Here is a 19,772-nt window from a genome sequence, read left to right on the forward strand (position 1 = left end):
ACTTATTTGTAACATTTGTTTTCTCACTCTCTCGTCTCTCTTGCACTCTCTCTCTTGCTCTATGTTTTTCTAAATCATTTGAAAGTAAGTGGCAGATACCATGATTCTTCATCCCTAAATTCTTCAACATGGATTTCCTAACAACAAGGATATTTTCATATAATCACACTAGAATGATCCAATTCAGAAAACTTAACATCAACATAATGCTATTATCTCATACACAGTCCATGTTCAAATTTTACCTGTTGTACCAGTTATGTAGTCCTCTATAGAAATTTTTTCCTAATCCAGAAATACGTGGCTATAATTTTTAAAGGAAAACACTGAAACGCAGAAATAAACTACATCCTCAAGTCAAGGGGAAGATTCTTTAAAGAAAAAAGCAGGGGGCACCTGAAATAAATCAAGAAATGAGCCCAAAAATATGTTAATTAATTTAGTTCATTTTTAAAAAATCTGTGTTGAGAGAACTTGGCTTTGGGGTAGAGGCAGGAATGGGAAGGGTGAGATAAGAAATAGTTTTCTAGCCAGGGGATATTATAAAATCTTGAAGAACAAAGATGACAGCTTCATTCTTCATGATATTCCCACTACACCTGGAAGAGCAAGGTATGTGTATTTGTTTTCATGGATTCCCACTGCATTAGGATACAGTTCTGGCTTCTCAGCTTGTCTCTTAAGCCTCTCATGACCCCACCCAGCCCATACCCTAAATTGTTCTTATCCAAGCTTATCCACTGGGGCTTAGCACTCACCACAGCTCAGTTGGAAGACACACTGTCCCAAACTGGCCTCCCCCATTTCCACCTCCATATCTTTGCTCATGTGGTTCCATCTTCTGAGAACATCTTCCACTGTCGCCTTTATATGTCTGCACCATACTCACCTGCCAAGGCCCAGTTTAAGTTGCTCCCTCCCCCTAGTTTTCTCCCAAGACATAATCTTGCGGCGAGGACTTCCTCTTGAACCCCCACATCCCTCCCAAGTGCCTCAGCATCTGCCACTCAATGCCATTCTCTGTTTGTTCCTGTGGGTCAGCTGGCCCATGGGCTCCAGGTGCTGGGGCCCTGCCTGCAATTGTCTCATAACCCCTCCACAAAGGATCAGTGTTACTGAAGAGGTACTGCCATGAAATCTGGTGGGATGAACAAGTCACACTGCCAGACACAGCAGCCATTGTGCTGGGATGGGCTGCCATGGGAATCTCAGAGGGCACCACACCCACAGCCCCCACCCAGGGGCCAGAGACCCTCACCCTACCTGCCCCTGCTCAAATTTGTTGGACTTGTCTGACTTCTTCAGCGGTCGTTCGCCCGTGTCTCCATACTCCTCGCCGTAGATGGTTAGGTAGACGTTGGCATCAGTGCCGGCCTTGGGCACATTCCCCGTGACCACCTGGACCTCATAGGTGTTTCCTGGAGACACAGAAAGATGCAGTGTGGAGGGCCTCAGGGCCATGGGGTGTTTGGACCTGAGGCACAGCCTCTCAGATCCAGCCAGATCCTAGAACAGAGGGATCTTCAGATGTGTCTACACTGACCTGGGACTGAAACTGCCGCCACTCCCAACCCAAGACTCCTTCACCATGAAGCCAGCAGGCAGCCCTCCTACCTCATGTCCCCCCAGTCAGTTGTATTGAGTCATATCAGGGCTCCTCCCAAAGTCATCAATTCTTCCTGAGAACCTCAGGACAAGCGCCATGCTTATCCCCAAACAGCAGTGTCAATGGTGGCATTTCACACACAGGTCAAGAGAGCTATTTGGGAACTATGATGGGTGCCCTCCTATTTGGCCTCCACGTGAGGGGGATCTAGGCCCCCTGCCCCCAGTGGGCCCCCATTAGGGGAACTGTCTGACCACCCCCTCCTCACCCCTCTCACCTCCCCCACCCCCGCCCCCCACGCCCCGCTTACGCTCAGGACCCGGCTTGCCAGCTGGCACCAACTCCACGACAAGTTCGTTGTCCTCCTTGCCCCGGGCCAGCCAGCGGTGGGCTTCGAACTTGTGCTGCTCAATCACCTCCCGCATCCCCGGCCCAAACTCCTCCTCTTCCTCCTCTTCTTCGGTCTCCTCCTCCTCCTCCTCCTCTGACGAGGACTCCTCTGATGAGGACGACTCCTCTTCCTTCCCCTCGTCCTCTTCGTCGCTGCCCTTCCTCTTCTTCTTCTTCCTCTGCAGCTTGGCCTTCAGCCGCTCCTTCTTGAGCAGCTGCCTCAGCTTGTCCTTCTCCTTCTTCTTTCGGGCCTCCTCCTCCGGCGTGAGGTCCACCTCCCGCACCACCAGGTGCCGCAGCCACACGGTGTCCACGAACCAGCTGGGCCCGAAGCCTTCGCCCGTGTGCCCGAGCCGGAGCTTATAGACCTCGCCCACGTCGGCCGCCTCCAGCTGTTCAAAGGGCAGGGCAGCAGCTGTCGTGGCCCCAGCGTCCTCCCAACCCCACCCCACCCCACCCCACCCCACAACAAAGAGCCAGGCACAAGGCCTGTTTGCTAAGCTGCAGGATGGAGAGGGCTGGGGCCTCCGTACTCAGATCCTTCCACCACCTCCCTCTCTCCGGCCACACCTGTCCTGGTTCCGCTGGGATTACCTGGCCCCATCCTCCAACCAAGTTTATTTCTTCCAGCTTCTGTGGTGGGCAAGCTGGTCTCCCTCTTCTTCTCTCGTAAACACACATGCCTGCATGTATACACACACATGCGCGCACACACGCACACACCTCATTCCTATGATTTCTGTCCCTATCATAGCTCATACAGTTTCCTTACTTGGCCTGCCTTTATCCCCTCCTTTACTTACCGCTAAAATCTATTCATTCAGGTTCCTGTGTTTCATTACTTTTTTTTAACTTTGTGCCTCTGTGTTCTCTTTACAAAAATTTTCAGTGTTAACCATATATAACTTTCGTAATAAGCAAAAAACAAAAGTGCTCTTTTTCAAAAACAAAAATTTCACCCACACCCACAGAGGCCCAAGCTCCCTCCTCCCCCAACCCTGAGCACATGGCCTCAGCCTGACTGCCCCTTCCCCAAGAGCAGAGACGGGGTCCAAGGTTCAGCTCTGATGCCAGTCTGGCCTGGATGCCCTCTTCATCCTCACAAGCTGGTCTCTGCCCTCTTGATTATGAGTTCCTTAAGGGCAAAGACCATCATTTTCAGTCTCTACCAGGATGGACATAGCACAAAACTGGCCCAAAGGGCAGTGTTGATGGCGTCATCGACTCTAGATGGTGAGACCTGAGCTCTGTCCTGAGCCCCAGGCTCTGAGGAAGGACCCACATTGAGGAAGGGTCTGGCCCATCCCCTGCAGCACTCAGGGTAGGGCTCACATGGGGGTTGTTGCTAGTCAGAGTCCTCCCAGGCTTCCTGATGCTGATGAGCCCCTGTCTGGGGTTTGATCCTTCTCAAAGCCTGGTCCCACCAGTTCTTTCACTGAGCGCCAGGGCAAACTGAGGCCAAGGCTGTCGCATGAGTTCCACAGTGTCCTACAATTCAAGTCCAGACCTAGATGAGAACTCAGGCCTTCTGACCCCCTGTTCATGAGTCCACAATGCAGTCAACAAACCACCTTTGCCAGAAAATTGCCAGTCATGGCAGAGCCCAGGGCCCCTGGGAGAGTGGAATTTATACTTCTCAGCTACTTAGGGGAAAGGCTCTGGATCTGGTAAGTCACTTCTTCAGTGCATTAGCTCTCCTCTTCAGCATTTCCCAGGTTACAGCACCCCTGCAATCAACCTTGCCAAGGAGGCCGGCTTGCTGCACCCCTGGCCTCCCTCACATCTGTCTGCCCAGCCGTGCCTTCATCCACCACCACATCCAGTAAATTGGCATCCAGAAGACATGCTACCCGGTTCCATCTCCATAACTAGGCACTCCATCCCAAGTGCATTCCCTGACATTGACTCTTGATCATTACAGGGACTGTGAAGCCAGCCAGGCAGGTATTATAAAGCTAGGTTTTAACTGATGAGGAAGTGGAGGCTCAGAGAGCTAAAATACTTGGTCCTCTGCCTTCTCAGCAGTGTATGAGGGTGTCTGGCTCAATGAGGCTCCCTCCAGCTCTGATGTTCCAGACACTTAAGACTCTGGCCCAGGTCCCAGGTTCAGCCAGGACTGTCTTCCCTGGGCACTGGGTAAGGACTCTTTGCTGAAGGCTAAGGTGCTCCTGGCATGCAGAAACACAAGGCACCCAGCATGAACATGCTGCCTGCACACATACATCTGCACGTGCACACACATTGTCATATCTATAATAAAACATTCATGTTTCTCCTAAGGGGCGCCACCCTTGCATCCTCCTCTCTTGCCAACACCATGCCCACATTCTTATCTCTTTTTTCCTTCTATTGAAAGACTTGGAAAGGAAGAACGGAGACCTGGGACACTCAGGAAACAGCCATAAAATTCCAAGTCTCTCAGTGTCTTGGCTGGGAAGCATTTCCTTGACATCAGGCTTGAGAGAATTGTAGACTCAGAGGCCACAGGGCTGGGAATGAGTGGAGGAACTACAGCCTTAGTGTCGTCTTTTGCCAGATTAGAATCACCTGCTCCCATGGTTCTCAGGGTCGACAGCATGTTAGTATCCCTGGAGGAGCTTTTCAAAGTACACCCAGAAAATACATCCCATCCCCAGAGGTTCTGATTTGCCTGGTGTGGGGTGTGCACCAGGCAGCACTTTTTTCTTAAAGCTCCCCAGGTGATTGTAACATGAGGCCAGGGGTGGGAATCACTGATCTAGTCCAATCCCCTCATTTTAGACCGAAAGCTCAGGTCTGGAGAGAGGAAGCATTTTCCACCCAGCTGGAGGGAGGCAGCCCATTCTCGGGTGAGTATTGACTGAGGAAATTAGTACAGCCAGGGAAGCATCTTGGTGTCCACTGAGCCTGCTGTTGGCACCCCCGCTCCTCGACCCCACGTACCTGGAATGTGTCCTTGGAGGCCCGTTCAAAAACTTTTGAGCGGCTGGAGAGGAAGAGCACTTCTGTCTTGCCTTTCTCTCCATAGATCTGCATGTAGACTCGGGCACTGGTGCCTGCGCCACCCACATCTCCTGTCCAAATCTCAACCTCATAGTGGACCACTGGGTGGGCACATGCAGAAGAAGTGGAACATTTAGTAATAATAACAACAACAATGATAGTAACAAAACAAACCTTTCCTGAGCCTGTTCCAGGTGCCTGGCGCTTTACAGCCATTCACTTATCTAATCCTCTCCTCAACACCCTGAGTAAGCACAATCATTCCCATTTTGCAGGTAAACAAACTGAAGCTTAGAGGAGAATAGGTGGTGGAAATGCCAAATCGAAGCAATCAGACACACACCCCAGTCATCCTCTGCACTACATGCACCACGAAGGAGGAGTCACGTACCAGCTGGCGATCCCTGCTGTGTGCCTGCCTGCTACAGTTTGCATGTTTGTCCTCTCCAAAACTCATGCTGAAATGTCATTGCCATTGTAACCGTATTAAAAGGTGGGACCTTTAAGGAGTGATTAGGCCCCCCAAAATGTTTATGTTGAAGCCACTAACCCCAATACCAGAATGTAACTATATGTGGAGATAAGAGTCTTTAAAGAGGTGACTAGTTTAAATGAGACCCCCAAGGGCAGGCCCTAATCCAAGCTGATTGGCATCCTTATAAGAAAAGGAAATTGTGGCACACAGAGAGAAACCAGGGATGTGGAGAGACACCAGGGATGTGGAGAGACCAGCTGAGTCCACAGTGATGAGGCAGCCCTAGCACAGTAACGCAGAGAGCAGTGAGCGCAGAGAGAGCGATCCATCGAAAAAGGAGACTCACTCCAGAAAAAACAAGCTCTACAAAAGATGAAAAGCAATTATCATAAGGTAGGTGACTCAGCAGTGAATAATATTGACATACTTATAATAATATAAAAATTGAACACTGATTTAGCTGTTTTGAAGGCTGGAAGGAGGGGGAGAGAGAGAGATAGAGTGAGTGTGTGTGTGTGTGTGTGTGTATATGTGCGCACACACGCACACATGAGGGCCCATACAAGTGCCTGTATATGTTAAAAGAGCTAAATCCTCCTCTTTCATAGTAGGAAGTCAATAGATAATGTCTAAGACTATAAAATTAAAAAATTGAGGCCAGGCACAGTGGCTCACGCCTGTAATTCCACTGCTTTGTAAATCCACTGAGGCAGAAGGATTGCTTGAGGCCAGGAGTTCAAGATCAGCCTGGGCAACACAAGATCCCCATCTCTACAAAAATAAAATAAAAATAAAAATTTAGGGTTGTGGTGGCACGTGCCTGTAGTCCCAGCTACTCAAGAGGCTGAGGCAGGGGGATAGCTTGAGCCTGGGAGTCAAGGCTGCAATGAGTTATGATTGTGTCACTGCACTCCAGCCTGGGTGCCAGAGCAACATCCTGTCTCTAAAAAATAAATAAATAAAAATTGATAGGTATATTGTTTAAAAATATAGAGCTAAATTTTAGAGGAAAAATCTAAAGTAAGGTTGTTGGCATTGAAGAAGGGGGGTGGGGTAAGGGGAAGAGGTAGGTAAGGGAACTATTGCTTTTTTATCTTTATCTTCTTGATTAGTATCTATACTACTCTGATGGAATTCCAGTGTTGATTTATAAAATGAGGGAAGGAGTTGATTCTCATACTGGCAAGTGCCATTACAAAGCATGTGTATATAACAGCCCTAAAGGAACTTGCAGGTTGTTTCGGGAGATTAGACACACACACGAAAAGATATTCAAAGAGTTCTGGGAGCGGGAGAGGTGATTTCACACTGGGGTTCCCTCTTAGGGAAGCTGCTGTGGAAGTGAGCCTTGGGCAGTTGCTTTCAGGGCCAATGTAGAAATGCAGAGGTGAGGCCAGTCATAGTGGCTCACGTCTGTAATGCTAGCACTTTGGGAGCCCAAGGTGGGTGGATCACTGTGGGGGTCAGGAGTTCGAGACCAGCCTGGCCAACATGGTGAAACCCAGTCTCTACTAAAAATACAAAAATCAGCCGGGTGTGGGGGCACACACCTGTAGTCCCAGCTACTCAGGAGGCTGAGGCAGGAGAATCGCTTGAACCCGGGAGGAGGTTGCAGTGAGCTAAGATTGTGCCACTGCACTCCAGCCTGGGCAACAGAGTAAGGCTCTGTCTCAAAAAAAAAAAAAAAAAAAGAAAAAAAGAAAAAAAATGCAGAGGTGAGAAGGGACATTCTCTGTGCCAGGCTTTGGTCCCACTGTCTTCCTCCTCAGAAATATCACCATCCTATCCAAAAAGGCCCTTCACCCACACCATTGCTAACCCTTTATCCTGTTTCATGTTCTTCCTGGCTGTTCATTCACATTATCCTATTATTGTCTGTCTCCCCTGTGGAATATAAAGCCTGTGAGAGCAAGGGTTTTGTTCGTTTTGCTCACAGCTGCCTCCACAAAGCTCAGAGCAGTACTGGCAGAGAGAAACCCTCAATAGACAGTCATTCCTCAGTATCTGCAGGAACAGTTTCCAGAACCCCCAAGCATACCCGAATCTGAGGATGCTCAAGTCCCTCATATAAAATGGCATAGTATTTGCATATAACCTACACACATCCTCCTATACACTTTAAATATCTCTAGGTTACTTATAATACCTAATACAAGGTGAATGCTATATAAATAGTTGTTATACTGTACTGTTAGGGAATAATGACAAGGAAAAAGGTCTGTATATGTTCAGTACAGATGCAATTTTTTTCCAAATGTTTTTGATCCTCAATTGAATCCACTGATGCAGAACCCATGGATGTGGAGGGCTGACTGTGTATTTTTTTGAATAAATGAATGAATAAACAGTTTTATCTCCTCAGCCAGTCTTCATCGCAGAAGATGTGAACTAGGTCTCAAACTCCTATAGAGGGTTGAGAGTGTGCATTTCCTAATAAAGTCATTTGCTGCCTTTATTCCAGAAAAAAGTATTTCATCCATTGGGTCCTCAGTTTCCTCATCTATAAAATGAGCCCTTCTTTCCTACAAGAACCATGGTACCAGAAGCAGTGAAAGCCCCCATTTTCTCCCTGCCAGCGGCACTTGTCAGCAAGACCTACTTTGCCCCATGGTCCCTCCTCCTTCCCCTCAGCCCCATCCCCCATGGGAAACAATGGGTGGTCCCACCACAGCCTCCTCCATACATTTCTGGATCTCCACCACCTCGCTGGGATACAGCTCCACCTCCAGGCGCCCGTCAGCCTGGTTCTTGTCCAGCCAGCGGTTGGCGGGAAAGGTGTACTGCTTGCCTTGACGGGGCACACGGATCTGAACGCTGCCCAGGAACCAGCTGGCATGCATGCCGGTGCTGTCGTGCCCAATCACCAGCCGGTTGATCTGAAGGAAACCCGAGTGAGGGTGAGCAAGGAGCCAGTGTGTAGAAACCTCCATGCCCCCATCCCTACCTCCCCAAACACCAGCACAAAACTCAACCCAGGTCTCTAGTCCCCAGGAGAGGGAAGATCCATGGGAGAGTTGGAATCCCATGCCTGCCCCACCATCAGCCAGCTGGGGGACCAGAGCATCACCTCACCTGCCTGGAGCCACCATTCCCTTCTCCTAAGCCCAGCACACCTCCCAGGGCCATAGTGAGAAACAAGAGGGGAGTGGAGGTGACATGAACTTTGAAAGCTCCACTAGTACTTAATCACATTAGGTCATGGCCACGTGAGAAAGCAAGTGTTTAAAATGTTTGCCATCACCTTCCAATAACTGTGTTATTGATTTGGTTTGGTTTTGAACAATACACAGTTGTATATATTTCTGCATTTCTTCAACATACCCATCCTGAAGGTGACAGAATATCACCCATCCTGAAGGTGACAGACTATGCTGGCAACCTCTCAGGACTCTGCGGTTCTGTGTCCAATTCCTCTGCTCACTCTTGGACCCAAGGAACACTTTTCTTTTTCAAATAACACTGTATAATTGCTTTGTGATTTTGCATTTTAACATCTTTGCCCCCATGGGCAACATAGAGGGGAGTGCAGATGATCACATCACCATCCTTATATGTACTTGGTTTTTCAATGTTTGGATTGCTTTTATATTTTTTTTCTTTTTGAAATGCTGTACACAGAGCAATTTTAACATCAGATGGAGTTATCAGATGGCCTTTGAGAACCCTTCCAGCCCTGAGATTCTCTCTGTGATGGTTTGAAGAGGTGATGTTAGCCATGAGTCTGGTGCCAAAAGGCCAGATTTAGAAAACTGTCCACGCGAGCCTGCTCTTGCTCTTCTGAGTCCTAAGTGCCTCTTTGCAGCTGGTAATGGCAATAACGTCAGAGCTAAGTGCATGCAGCCCAGTCCCCTGGAATTATCAGAAGAAAACCAGCTAAGCTTACAAAGCCTGAGAGCCCTCTGTGTGCATGTCAAGGGACAGGGAAGAGTTTCGTTGTTCTTCTGTGGTGCCAGGACTGTGAAAGTCCCAGGGAGGGATTGGCTGAAAGGGTAAAGACAGGGGTAAGTGTCTGATATGACGGGATGCTCCCTAAGGGCAGACACTAGCTCAGTTCTACAACACTTCACACCTGACACAGACTAATTATTCAGTAGCATTTACTGAGCACTTAGTATGAGCATGTGGATGTTATTCACATATTTAATGCTAATAGCAACCCCATTAGGATCCCATGTTGTTATTAATGAGAAAACAGAGGCAAACAAAGGTTAAATAACTTACATATGGCAGGTAAGTGGAAATGGGTCTCAAATATGCGGTTGGCAGCCAGAGCCCATGCTCCCAGCCTCTTAGCCACACTGCTTGTTGAGGGGGTTTCAGAAACTCAGCAAGAAGCTTAAATGCCCTCCCACTGCCACCCTACTCTTCCTAGAGGTCTAACTTACCCGCCAGCTGCTGCCCAAAATCCTTTAGTAAAGGGAACAGCATTTTCACTCTGCAATTATTGATTCAGCTTAAAATGTAAATATATTTTGATAAATGAAAACATTGATTTAAGTTCATTAATCTCAAGGTATAAATGACTAACATGAGATATTTCCCTGGGGTGAGTTTTGATGGGAGAAGAGACTCCTAGGACCTGAAATAGGGTGGGACTCCCAGAGAGGGAAGGGGCAGGAAAGATGAGGTTCCAGGTAGCGGCTTTTTACCATCTCCATTTCCACCAAGCCACACCCTGGGAGCAGCAGGTAGTAACACAAATCCCAGCTCAGGCATTTCTAGAGACATCCTCAATCCTCAAGTCCAAGATTTAGAACTGTGTTTCTCCAGATGATGTCAAGGAAGATTCTCACCTTGGCCAAACTCTAGCCAGGCTCCTGAACCCTTTCTCAACTGAGCCTCAATCTTGGCCTATAAAGACTTGAACAAAACACTAACACAGTTTCTAACAGCTCAAGGCCACATCCCTAGGGTGAGCCTAATCCCCCTTACTGTGCCTGCCTTAGAAAACTCAAGGCTGTCAAAATAATTTACAGTTGGTTCCAGCCAACACCTGAGGGTAGGGCTTCGGTCTGCCAGACTCTTGGAGGATAGGACCCTCATGCCAAAAGCATCAGTTAGTAAACCCAGATGGGTTCCACAACCCACATGTGCTGACCTCCCCATTACTGCTTTTTGTGTTTTTCCCCTGACTCTACTGAGCCCCTGATTACCCTGCCTTTATTCCCTCATCCTCCCTTTAAAGAGGCTTGCAAACCTCTGCACAAACCTAAGTTGGGTTCAGTTCACACTGGCCTCTTTTCCTGACGGCAGTGGTAGATTACTGATTAAAGTCTGTCCTTGCTGCTTTACTGTTCAGCTTTCTCTTTGATGAAGTGCTTAGGCCACTTGCAGCAGAGCCACCTGGAGCCTTGATCTGGAGGCTCTTGGGTTCCATCTCCCAAGACAGAATCTCTCAGGTGTGGCCCAGAAGTGTGCACTGAAACAAGCTTCCTGGCCCCAATTCTGATGCACACTCAAGTTTGTAATTAGGAAGTATTTTTAGCCCCTTTTCTTAGTCCTCCCTTCTCTTTTCCTTCCCTGTGTTCAGCGTCTCCTTCTCCAGTGTCTGTGACCCAGGTACATTGGTCTTGGATATGTAGGTAAATAAAATGTTGAGGTAACGCCACTAAAAATACACATTCCATCCCCAAAGAGGCTCTGGAAGCATCACTACTGTTTACATATCTTCAGCTGCTCTAGGTCACAGCTAAAAGAAGCTACATACCTCACTCACTATTCCCAAGTGGGCTTTTTTTCTTCAAAATGTGTTTACCCCTATGTACATGAGTGTGTGCGTGTGTGTCTGTGTGTGGACATATGTGTGTGTGGACACATGTGAATGTGTGTTGGGAAATGGGTGGGATGATGTCACATGGTCTTGGGAAGGAGACTTACATTTCCAATGTTCAGGGTCTCGAGGGTGAACTCGTCCACCCGGCCACGTTCAAAGTAGTCTTTGAGGTTGTTGTCAGAGACAAGAAGAACTTGCTTGATGGTGTCAGATTTATCCCCATAGAGCTTGATGTAGACTCTAGAATCCGTGCTGGCCCCAGAGACATCCCCAGTCTTCAAGCTGATGTGATAGCGAAAGTCTGAACAGCCCAAGGCAGAGGGAGGAAGGGAAGGGTTTAGTGCAGGGGGTGACAGGAAGCAGGATGCCTGTATAGGAGGGCAGCCTGGAGCTGGAGGCTTGCGGGGAACACATGCTGGGAATTGAAAATCCAGGCTCCTGTTCTAAGCAGCCCTGCAACTTGGGGCAGGGGTTCCTTCCATCTCTGTGAGGTCTCCTCAACCATAATGGCAGAATTCTGGTAGGTTCTCTGTCTGCTCCAGAAGGTGTGAATGGGCTTAGAGCAGGAAAGCATGTAAATCACAAGCAAGAACATCAAAATGTAAGAGCCTGAAAGGATCTCCCACAATCATCTGGTCTAGCTTCTCTGACAGTGGACAAAGAAACAGACAAAGGAAGGATCAACCTTTCCAGACAGTGTCTAGAGCATTATACACATGGTATTATTGCTAAGGATTCTGACCCCAGTTTCACAGGCAAGGAATCTGAGCCTCAGAATGTCATGTGTTTGGTGCAAGACGGCAACAGTTAAGAGGTTGTCAGCCAAGAGTGAAACTCTCATGTGGACTTGAAGCCCCCTGCTCTTCACTGGGCCACCACAAGGGTGTCACTCCATTTTATCAGCCAGGAAGGTCTGCATTATCTGTCTTCAGGGACAAAAACACCGGAGGAAAATGTGAGTCCTGGAATAATACAAGGCAAGACCCCAAGTCCTCCAGGCTTGTTCCTGGGTGTGTGTCTTGGGCAAAGAGGAGGAAGCACTGGAAAGGTGAGTGATGCTCACTCCCAGGCCTGCCACTCACCGCCACCGTAGGGTCCTCCCACTAGGAAGAAGGGTTTGGAGAAAGTCAGCTGAGCACACCTTGCCTAGGGTCCAGCCCTGGGGAAGGCCAGACCTGTGGGTCTGGTCCAGATCAGCTCCATTAGTGCCACCCAAGGGCACTTGAGGAAATGGCTTCTGTTCTTGCTGAAAGATGTAGTAGCAGAGACTGGGAAGGAGACCTCTTTCTTGTACTATTTTCCATCTAAACCAGTGGTGTTCAATCTTTTTTTTTCCCTGGGCCACATTAGAAGAAGAATTGTCTTGGGGCACACAAAAAATATGCTAATACAAATGATAGCTGATAAGTTTAAAAAAATTGCAAAAAAGTTTTATGTTTTAAGAAAGTTTACAAATTTGTGTTGGGCTGAATTCAAAGCCATTGTGGGCCACATGCGTGCGGGCTGTGGGTTGGACAAGCTTGATCTAAACGCTTTCAGACGCTCTGACTGAGGAAGCAGAGGGTCAGGAAGTCCTGCCCACATGGTGAAATAGGGCCTTGCTGGAGTGGGAAGGACAGTGACATAGACAGAGATACCCTGGGTACTGGTCCCAGCTCCATCACTGACTACACAACTGGGTTTGCTGGGGTTGTGGGGAGGAAGAGGGTTCCCTTTACCACAGGCATCTCATCTCCTGGGATCCTTCCCAGATCTTAAATTCTGTAATTCTGAGACCAGAAATGGGACACTCTAGTTCAAAGTCTGCAGTCTGACGTTAGAAAAGGTCACATATAAATATCTTTAGCTGCCAGGTGCTGTGGCTCATGCCTCTAATCCCAGCACTTTGGATGGCCAAGGTGGGTGGATCATTTGAACCCAGGAATTTGAGACCAGCCTGGACAACATAAAGAGACCACATCTGTAGAAAAAAATATAAAAATTAGCCAGGTGTGGTGATGTACACCTATTGCCCAAGCTACACAGGAGGCTGAGACAGGAGGATCACCTGAGCCTAGGAGGCTGAGGCTGCAGTGAGCCAAAATCACACCACTGCACTCCAGCCTGGTTGACAGAGTAAGACCCTGTCTCAAAAATAAACAAATAAACAAAAATAAAAATATCTTCAGCTCTTCCAGTTCTAAGTTTCTCCATCTGACCCATGGACAACATCAACTCTGACCATCTTCTGGGATTATTGCAGAGCTCAAATGAGATAATAAATGATAAACATGAGGTGTTGGTAATGTCAAGGATTCTAGAAATAAGTTTCTTTTAAATTTTGTCTAAAGCTCATGATCAAACCAAAGCAATGGAAGAAATGTCACCAGTAAGGAAAACTCTTAAGGCCTCCGGTATGATACTTGGCATTTTTAAAGTCCCTATTTTACAGTCCCTTCAAAATATTTCTCTTCTTAAAGCCTAAATGACAGGTACTGCCAATGCTTGGCACCGTTGGCCAGCATTACTGTTCATCACTCTCATTGACCCATATGCATTCAGGGCCTCACACCTGAGGCCACAAACAGACTGTGTGCAGGAGCACAGGCAGGAACTCTCCGGACACTCCATCGGAACCTCCCTCTCCTCCCTCCCCACTGCCGACTCTGTGAAACATGAAGTGCTTGTGTTTTCTTAAAGGGCTTAGCTGAGGGAAGGCCCCTGTCTCACCAAGGGCACACCCAGCACCTGGTCATCAGGACAACTCACTCTTCAGTGTCGCGTTGCTGTCACTGGGTAGCAACTCTCGGACCAGCTGTCCATCGTCCTTATCCTTGTCCAACCACCTGGTGGGCAAATGGGGGAATGTTAGCTCTTTGGGTGGAGCAGGCAGACAATCAAAGCTTCACCCATTCGTGCAGAGTCACTAGGGAGGCCCAGAGCTTTGACTTTAGCAAAGTGAAATGATTCTATGGGAGCATCTAGCAAAACATCCTAGCCTGGAGTGGGAAAGGAGGACTTCCCGGAGGCGGTGGTTTTTGGCTGAGATTGGAAGGAGGGCAGGGAATTCCTTGGGGAATGGGCGGGATGATGTCACATGGTCTTGGGAAGGAGACCAGGAGAAAAGGGAAGAGCATCCCAGAGGAAACAACATATCCTGGGATGGAACAGAGCCCCCAGGAGTTGAAACAGGACCATGTGGATGGGATGCAGTGAACAACAGGTAGAGAGCTGGCAGAGGAGGCTGGAGAGGGGACAGGTCACATGATGTAGGGCTTTGGCAATCACTGTCAAAAGTCTGTCCTGAAAGCCATCATTAGCACAGAAAACAAGCACCCCTTTTTCTAAGAGCTTTCCATCCTCATGGCACTGTGCTGAGGACTCTGGGGTGGGGAGATGGCAGAGAAGATATGCTAGGATACGTAAGGCCCAGCCCAGGCTGTCGACAGCCTGCTTAAGGAGACAGGATAGGCCAGGTGGGTGGATCACGAGGTCAGGAGATCAAGACTATCCTGTTTATCTCTACTAAAAAACAAAAAATTAGCCAGGTGTGGTGGCGGGCACCTGTAGTCCCAGCTACTCGGGAGGCTGAGGCAGGAGAATGGTGTGAACCCAGGAGGCAGAGCTTGCAGTAGCAGAGATTGCGCCACTGCACTCCAGCCTGGGCGACAGGGCGAGACTCCATCTCAAAAAAAAAAAAAAAAAGACAGCTGAGGCACTTAGGACCAAGACCAGGATAGGTATTGGATCAGAGTAAGTGCTGCAAGAGTTGAGGGAAATAAGAAGGGCTCAGTGATCTGAGTCCTCAGGGATAAATGAGAATTGCCTTTCAGGAGAAGCTGAGGCTGTGCTCTGCAGGGCTGCGGTTTGATAGCTGTGACTCTTCAACATGTTGGAGTGAGCCATGGTCCCAGCTCTCTGCTGGTCATCCACCAGGCGGAAAGGTATGGGGCAATTTACCTGAAAAGCACCTATCACACTGGGCACGGAGACTCAGTCTGAGAAATCAATCATGCAAGCATGAGTTTTCTAAGCCCCAGCACTCAGGATGGTTTATGACAGGGCCCATGGCAGAATAGATACCGTTCATTGTTCCCCAGGATATTGAGGAAAACAAGACGTTTGCCTCTCAACCAAACCACCTCCCATTTGTCTATGTCTTGGTGCTGGTCGTTGCAGCCCACTCCATTACCCTACTGACAGGGAGGCAACTCCCTGGCTACAGAGCCCGTAAAAGAAGCCAAGGCACTAATTCCTCCATAGCCTCCCTGGCATGGAGTTCAGGCATCCCCAAACTGCAATACTCTCTGCTATTAGACCACCCCTCCCCCAAGGCTGATGGAGGCAATGCTGTGGTGTCTCCCAAACCTTCTCTTTCACCCTCCTTCCCAAAACACAAGATCTGACATTCCCAGGAGACCTTGCTCTCAGTTGGCTATTAGCTAACATTAAAATGTTAGACGACAACTACAACTGGGCTGTTATTTTTCCCAAGGGCTTTGGTGCTGTGAATCTAGAACATAAGAAAACCATTGGAGACTCCAAGACATGAGGATGCAATGGTGAAATCCTAGGCATTGATGACAGGGGAATTTGGGAACTCAGGGCTGCTGGAGTCCCTGAAATCAACCCGTTAAGAGCCTCCCACTCCATCTGTCTGGCTGAGGTCACCCTGGCATGGAGACTGCAGAGGAGAAGGTTGTGAAGCAGGCCTGGGCACACATTCACGGGACAGGGAAGTGTGGAGAGTCAGCAAGCCCTCGGCCATCTGAAAATCTTACCTGTGCTCCCTTCATTCTCCACCACTTATCCACCCCCAGGCCCTCCCCAGCAGCAAAAGGAAACCATGACTTGTCATTTTATTTCCACCTAAATACTTTCAGGGTATTAATAGATATTTCCAAATATAGCCAGTTTCTTTCAGCTTCAAACACTTCAGCCCAGTTTCAGAGTGAGATGTTGCTAAAAGGATAAGTCAGTCTGGTGGTGATTTTATTACTCTTTCTCTGAGCTCACAGGAGTGTGTGTGTGTGTACACATACACACACACACACACACACACACACACACACACCCCTGATCCTAGCAGAAATTCTGATAAATAGACCTGGTTTGTCCTCCTCTCCAACAGAGTTAAAATAACAGCTCAGGTGAAGAAAGAAGCAGTGTGCATGCTCAGGCTCCAGTTCCTGATTTTTCCAAGTCCCCTGGGTCCTGAGTTGGCAAATGCCATCACTACATGTGTCAGCAAGACATAAGAACCCATTTTCTAAAAAAAAAAAATGCATGCACTGTTAAGTGTTTGGGGGCAGGGAGGACTCTGGAGAGTTTGAGGCCTCCGCTTCTCTTCCGCCCAGCCATCAGCATCATCGGCACCACTGTGTCTTTAATGGGCTCCTGTCAAAGTGCAATACCCTCATCCTCACCATAAGACACATGCTGGCCAGGAAGGTGCAGAAGACCAGACAAGGGATTGGATCAAAGTCACACAGCAGGTGGACGGCTAGACTTCTGGTTCCGAGCTCCCCCAGCACCATGCATGTGACAATGCAGTGTGCACACACAAACTTCTTCCTCTTCCCCTTTCCAGGCTCCTTCTCCTGGCCTGCCGCAGGGCTCGGCCCTCACTGTTTTCTTTATCCACGTTCTCCCTAAAGGATCCCCTGCAGTTCCCTGGCTTTAAATTCTAGCTCTATGCTCTTATTCTCTGAATTCATTTCTCAAGGCCTAACTCTGCATTGAAAACCAAACACATCCCAACTAGACCTCCAGAGTCCAACTTTGTCCCCTCCCCTCAGCTCTGCCTCCCCAGGATCCCCATTTCAGTAAAGGGCATGACCTTCAACCCACCTATCAAAGGCAAAAGCCTGGGGCTTTCAGTTCTGGCCCTTTCTCTGTCTCTTACGGGCAAGGCCCATGAACCGTCCCTCCAGGGTCCTCTCTGGTGTACAATAAGCCCTGTCTCACCACCTTCACTGCCACCACTAAGGGCCAAGCTGCCATGTGGTGAACTGAATTGTGTCCCCCCCACCCCACCCCATTCATACATTTAAGTCCTAACCTCCAGTACCTCAGAATGTGACCTTATTTGGAAATAGGGTCATTGCAAAGGTAACCAAATTAAAATAAGGTCATTAGGGTGACCCCTCATCTAATCTGACTGATATCCTTATGAAAAGGGAAAATTTGGACACAGATATATAGAGAGAGGAAGATGCTGTGAGGAGGCGTAGAGAGAAGGTGGCCAATCACAAGCCAGTGAACTCCGGAGGCTACCGGGGCGAGGACATAGGGCCGGGTCAGATCCTTCCCTAGCGCCTTCAGAGGGGCGCAGCCTGGCTGACACCTTGATTTTGGACTTCTGGCCTCTGAAACTGTGAGACATTATGTTTCTGTCATTTAAGCCACACAGTCTGTGTACTTTGTTACAGCCCTGGAACATGAACACATGCCGTCATCAACTCCCCAAAATCTCCTACTGGTCTCCCCTCCTCCTTGGGCCCTGTCCTATCCCCAGAGGCCAGACAGGCCTTCCTCGCATGTAAGAGTATCCCTCGCCCTGCTGGACAGTGGCCTCCGTCTAACTACCTGTCTTGCTGGACTCCAGAACACTCCAGTCCTTTCCCCTGGTGCTCTACTCTTCATTCCGTGGGAGGCCAGCCTCAATGTCCCTCTGCAGACAGGCCTTTCCCATTTCTAGCCCTGGCTCCAGGCCCTGCACCGTTGTGTGTTTCCTCCACACCACTCTTCACAGTTTGTCATTTTGGCTTTATTCACTTGATTTTTGTCTAGTTTCCCTTTAGACTATAAACTCCATGAGGACAGGGAGTAAGTATATAGTAGGTATAAATATATTTTGAGTGGATAGGAATAAAACAATGCAAGCTCTTCCATCTGGCATCCAGCCAGTCAGCCTCCGATCCAGGACGGGGGTGAAAACGCCAGTAATGACTTGAAGCGAGGCTGTACTCTTCCCCCACACCCCGCTTCCCCCATGGCTTAGGAGACTGAGGATTCACACTCCACCCTCTCCCACCCCAGCCTTCTCACTCCTTCCCCACATGCCAGGCACCCCTTGCCAACCTCTGGATGAGCCACCCCCTCAGCCCCTTGCTCATGCCTCATGCCATTTCTTCAGCCTGGGTGGCACACCCTCCCTTTTCCTCTCCCTCTGTCCACTCTCTGACCTCCCTTCCAGGCCCAGGTGCAGTTCCATCTCTTTCTGGAAGCCTGCCTGGCCTGCCCTCTGTTAGTGCCTCTCACTTGGAGCTGCCTGCATTATTACTTACCTTTTCAATGTAATTCCTTGTAATACAAACAACGCTATACGTAGAAGACTGTAGAGCTCTCTGTCATTGACAAAATCTGTTTCACAATCATTGACCTATGGAGCCCTCCCAGTGGCCCTCCATGGCTGGGAAACTACTGGGCCTGGGTTGGTGGGGTGGTAAGTAATTCAGCTGCAGCAGATGTGTGCCTGTGTGTGTGCACCTGTAGGCACAGGCATGCATGTGAGTACATCTGCGTTCATGGTAAGAGGAAGAGCAACACACTCATTGCTGGGCAGCTGTGCAACTCACCCTCATCCACTCAAAGGAGGGCTGTTCTCAGTGCAGCTACCCTCGAGGAACCCTGGACCAGCCCTAATAAAGTGGACACATAGCAGCTCATCTCTACGTACAGAACTCAGCCCTGGAACTGAGATTTGCAGAGCCCGGTCAGTCCAAGGCCCCAAGTCAATCATACAGTGTGAATCCTCCAGACATTGCCACATAAAATCTGGAGACATGAAAAACACTGGTATTGCTCATTCTAAAATCTCTCTATCAGGGACTTCTTTAAGTCAATGGGAGCCCAAATGCTTCAGCAAAAAGAGAAAGGAAACTTTATCTCATGAATAAATTGCAGAAAGGAAAACAAAGTAAGATATCTTGAAAAGAAGTTAACAGGGAAGAGGTATGGTCAGAAATCTATTTAAATTAAAAAAAAAACTTTTGATTTAAAAGTTTAATTCAATCTGCAACTAACTCTCTGAAGTAACTTTCACTTAAATTCAGGAATTGCCAAATTTTATCATGAACAAGCACCCACATTTTGGTGCTGAAATAGAGGAAACTAGCAGCACACCGGAACACGCCACAGTGGTGTTCATCACAGTGGTAGGGGGTGAGAAGGGAATGTGAGGCTCAGGTCTAAGCACCACCAGCGAGGCCACCTCTTTCTTGCACCAGCTATAGCCTTAAGCCACTGTTTTGCTTGCTGGTTGTGGTAGTAGGGCTGGGTCTTCCCAAAATGCAGGGATCATAACCTAAGCTGGAGAAAACACCAGCAGGCAGGACGCATGTACCTGAGACATGGGAACTCCACGTTGTCGCTCTCAGGCTGCCCCTCCTCTCTCACCAGCACTCTGTCCAGGTACCAGCCACTGCCGGAGCCTTTGCCATCGTGTCTGATCCTCACCCGCCTCACATTCCGCATGGTGACGGACTCGATAGTGAACTCGTCAGCCTTGTGGGGGAAAACCACAAGGCCGGTTGGACGGTGGCTACCCCAGGACCCAAACACCA

The 19,772-nt window shown here is 48.8% G+C and overlaps 1 protein-coding gene across 1 annotated transcript in view; it reads right to left on the reverse strand.

Moving 5' to 3' along the window:
- Positions 1 to 19,772, reverse strand: part of LOXHD1 (lipoxygenase homology PLAT domains 1) — a 181,934-nt gene that overhangs the window by 82,645 nt on the left and 79,517 nt on the right. Inside the window, exons 14-20 of the mRNA XM_054537840.2 lie at positions 19,553 to 19,713; positions 13,975 to 14,051; positions 11,331 to 11,527; positions 8,137 to 8,329; positions 4,919 to 5,079; positions 1,917 to 2,388; positions 1,264 to 1,418 (exon numbers count right to left, since the gene is read on the reverse strand). Of these exons, the coding sequence (XP_054393815.2) occupies positions 1,264 to 1,418; positions 1,917 to 2,388; positions 4,919 to 5,079; positions 8,137 to 8,329; positions 11,331 to 11,527; positions 13,975 to 14,051; positions 19,553 to 19,713 (1,416 nt within the window). The remainder of the gene's footprint in view (positions 1 to 1,263; positions 1,419 to 1,916; positions 2,389 to 4,918; positions 5,080 to 8,136; positions 8,330 to 11,330; positions 11,528 to 13,974; positions 14,052 to 19,552; positions 19,714 to 19,772) is intronic.

This window comes from Pongo abelii, chromosome 17, assembly GCF_028885655.2.
Source record: "Pongo abelii isolate AG06213 chromosome 17, NHGRI_mPonAbe1-v2.0_pri, whole genome shotgun sequence".
NCBI classification, from domain to species: domain Eukaryota; kingdom Metazoa; phylum Chordata; class Mammalia; order Primates; family Hominidae; genus Pongo; species Pongo abelii.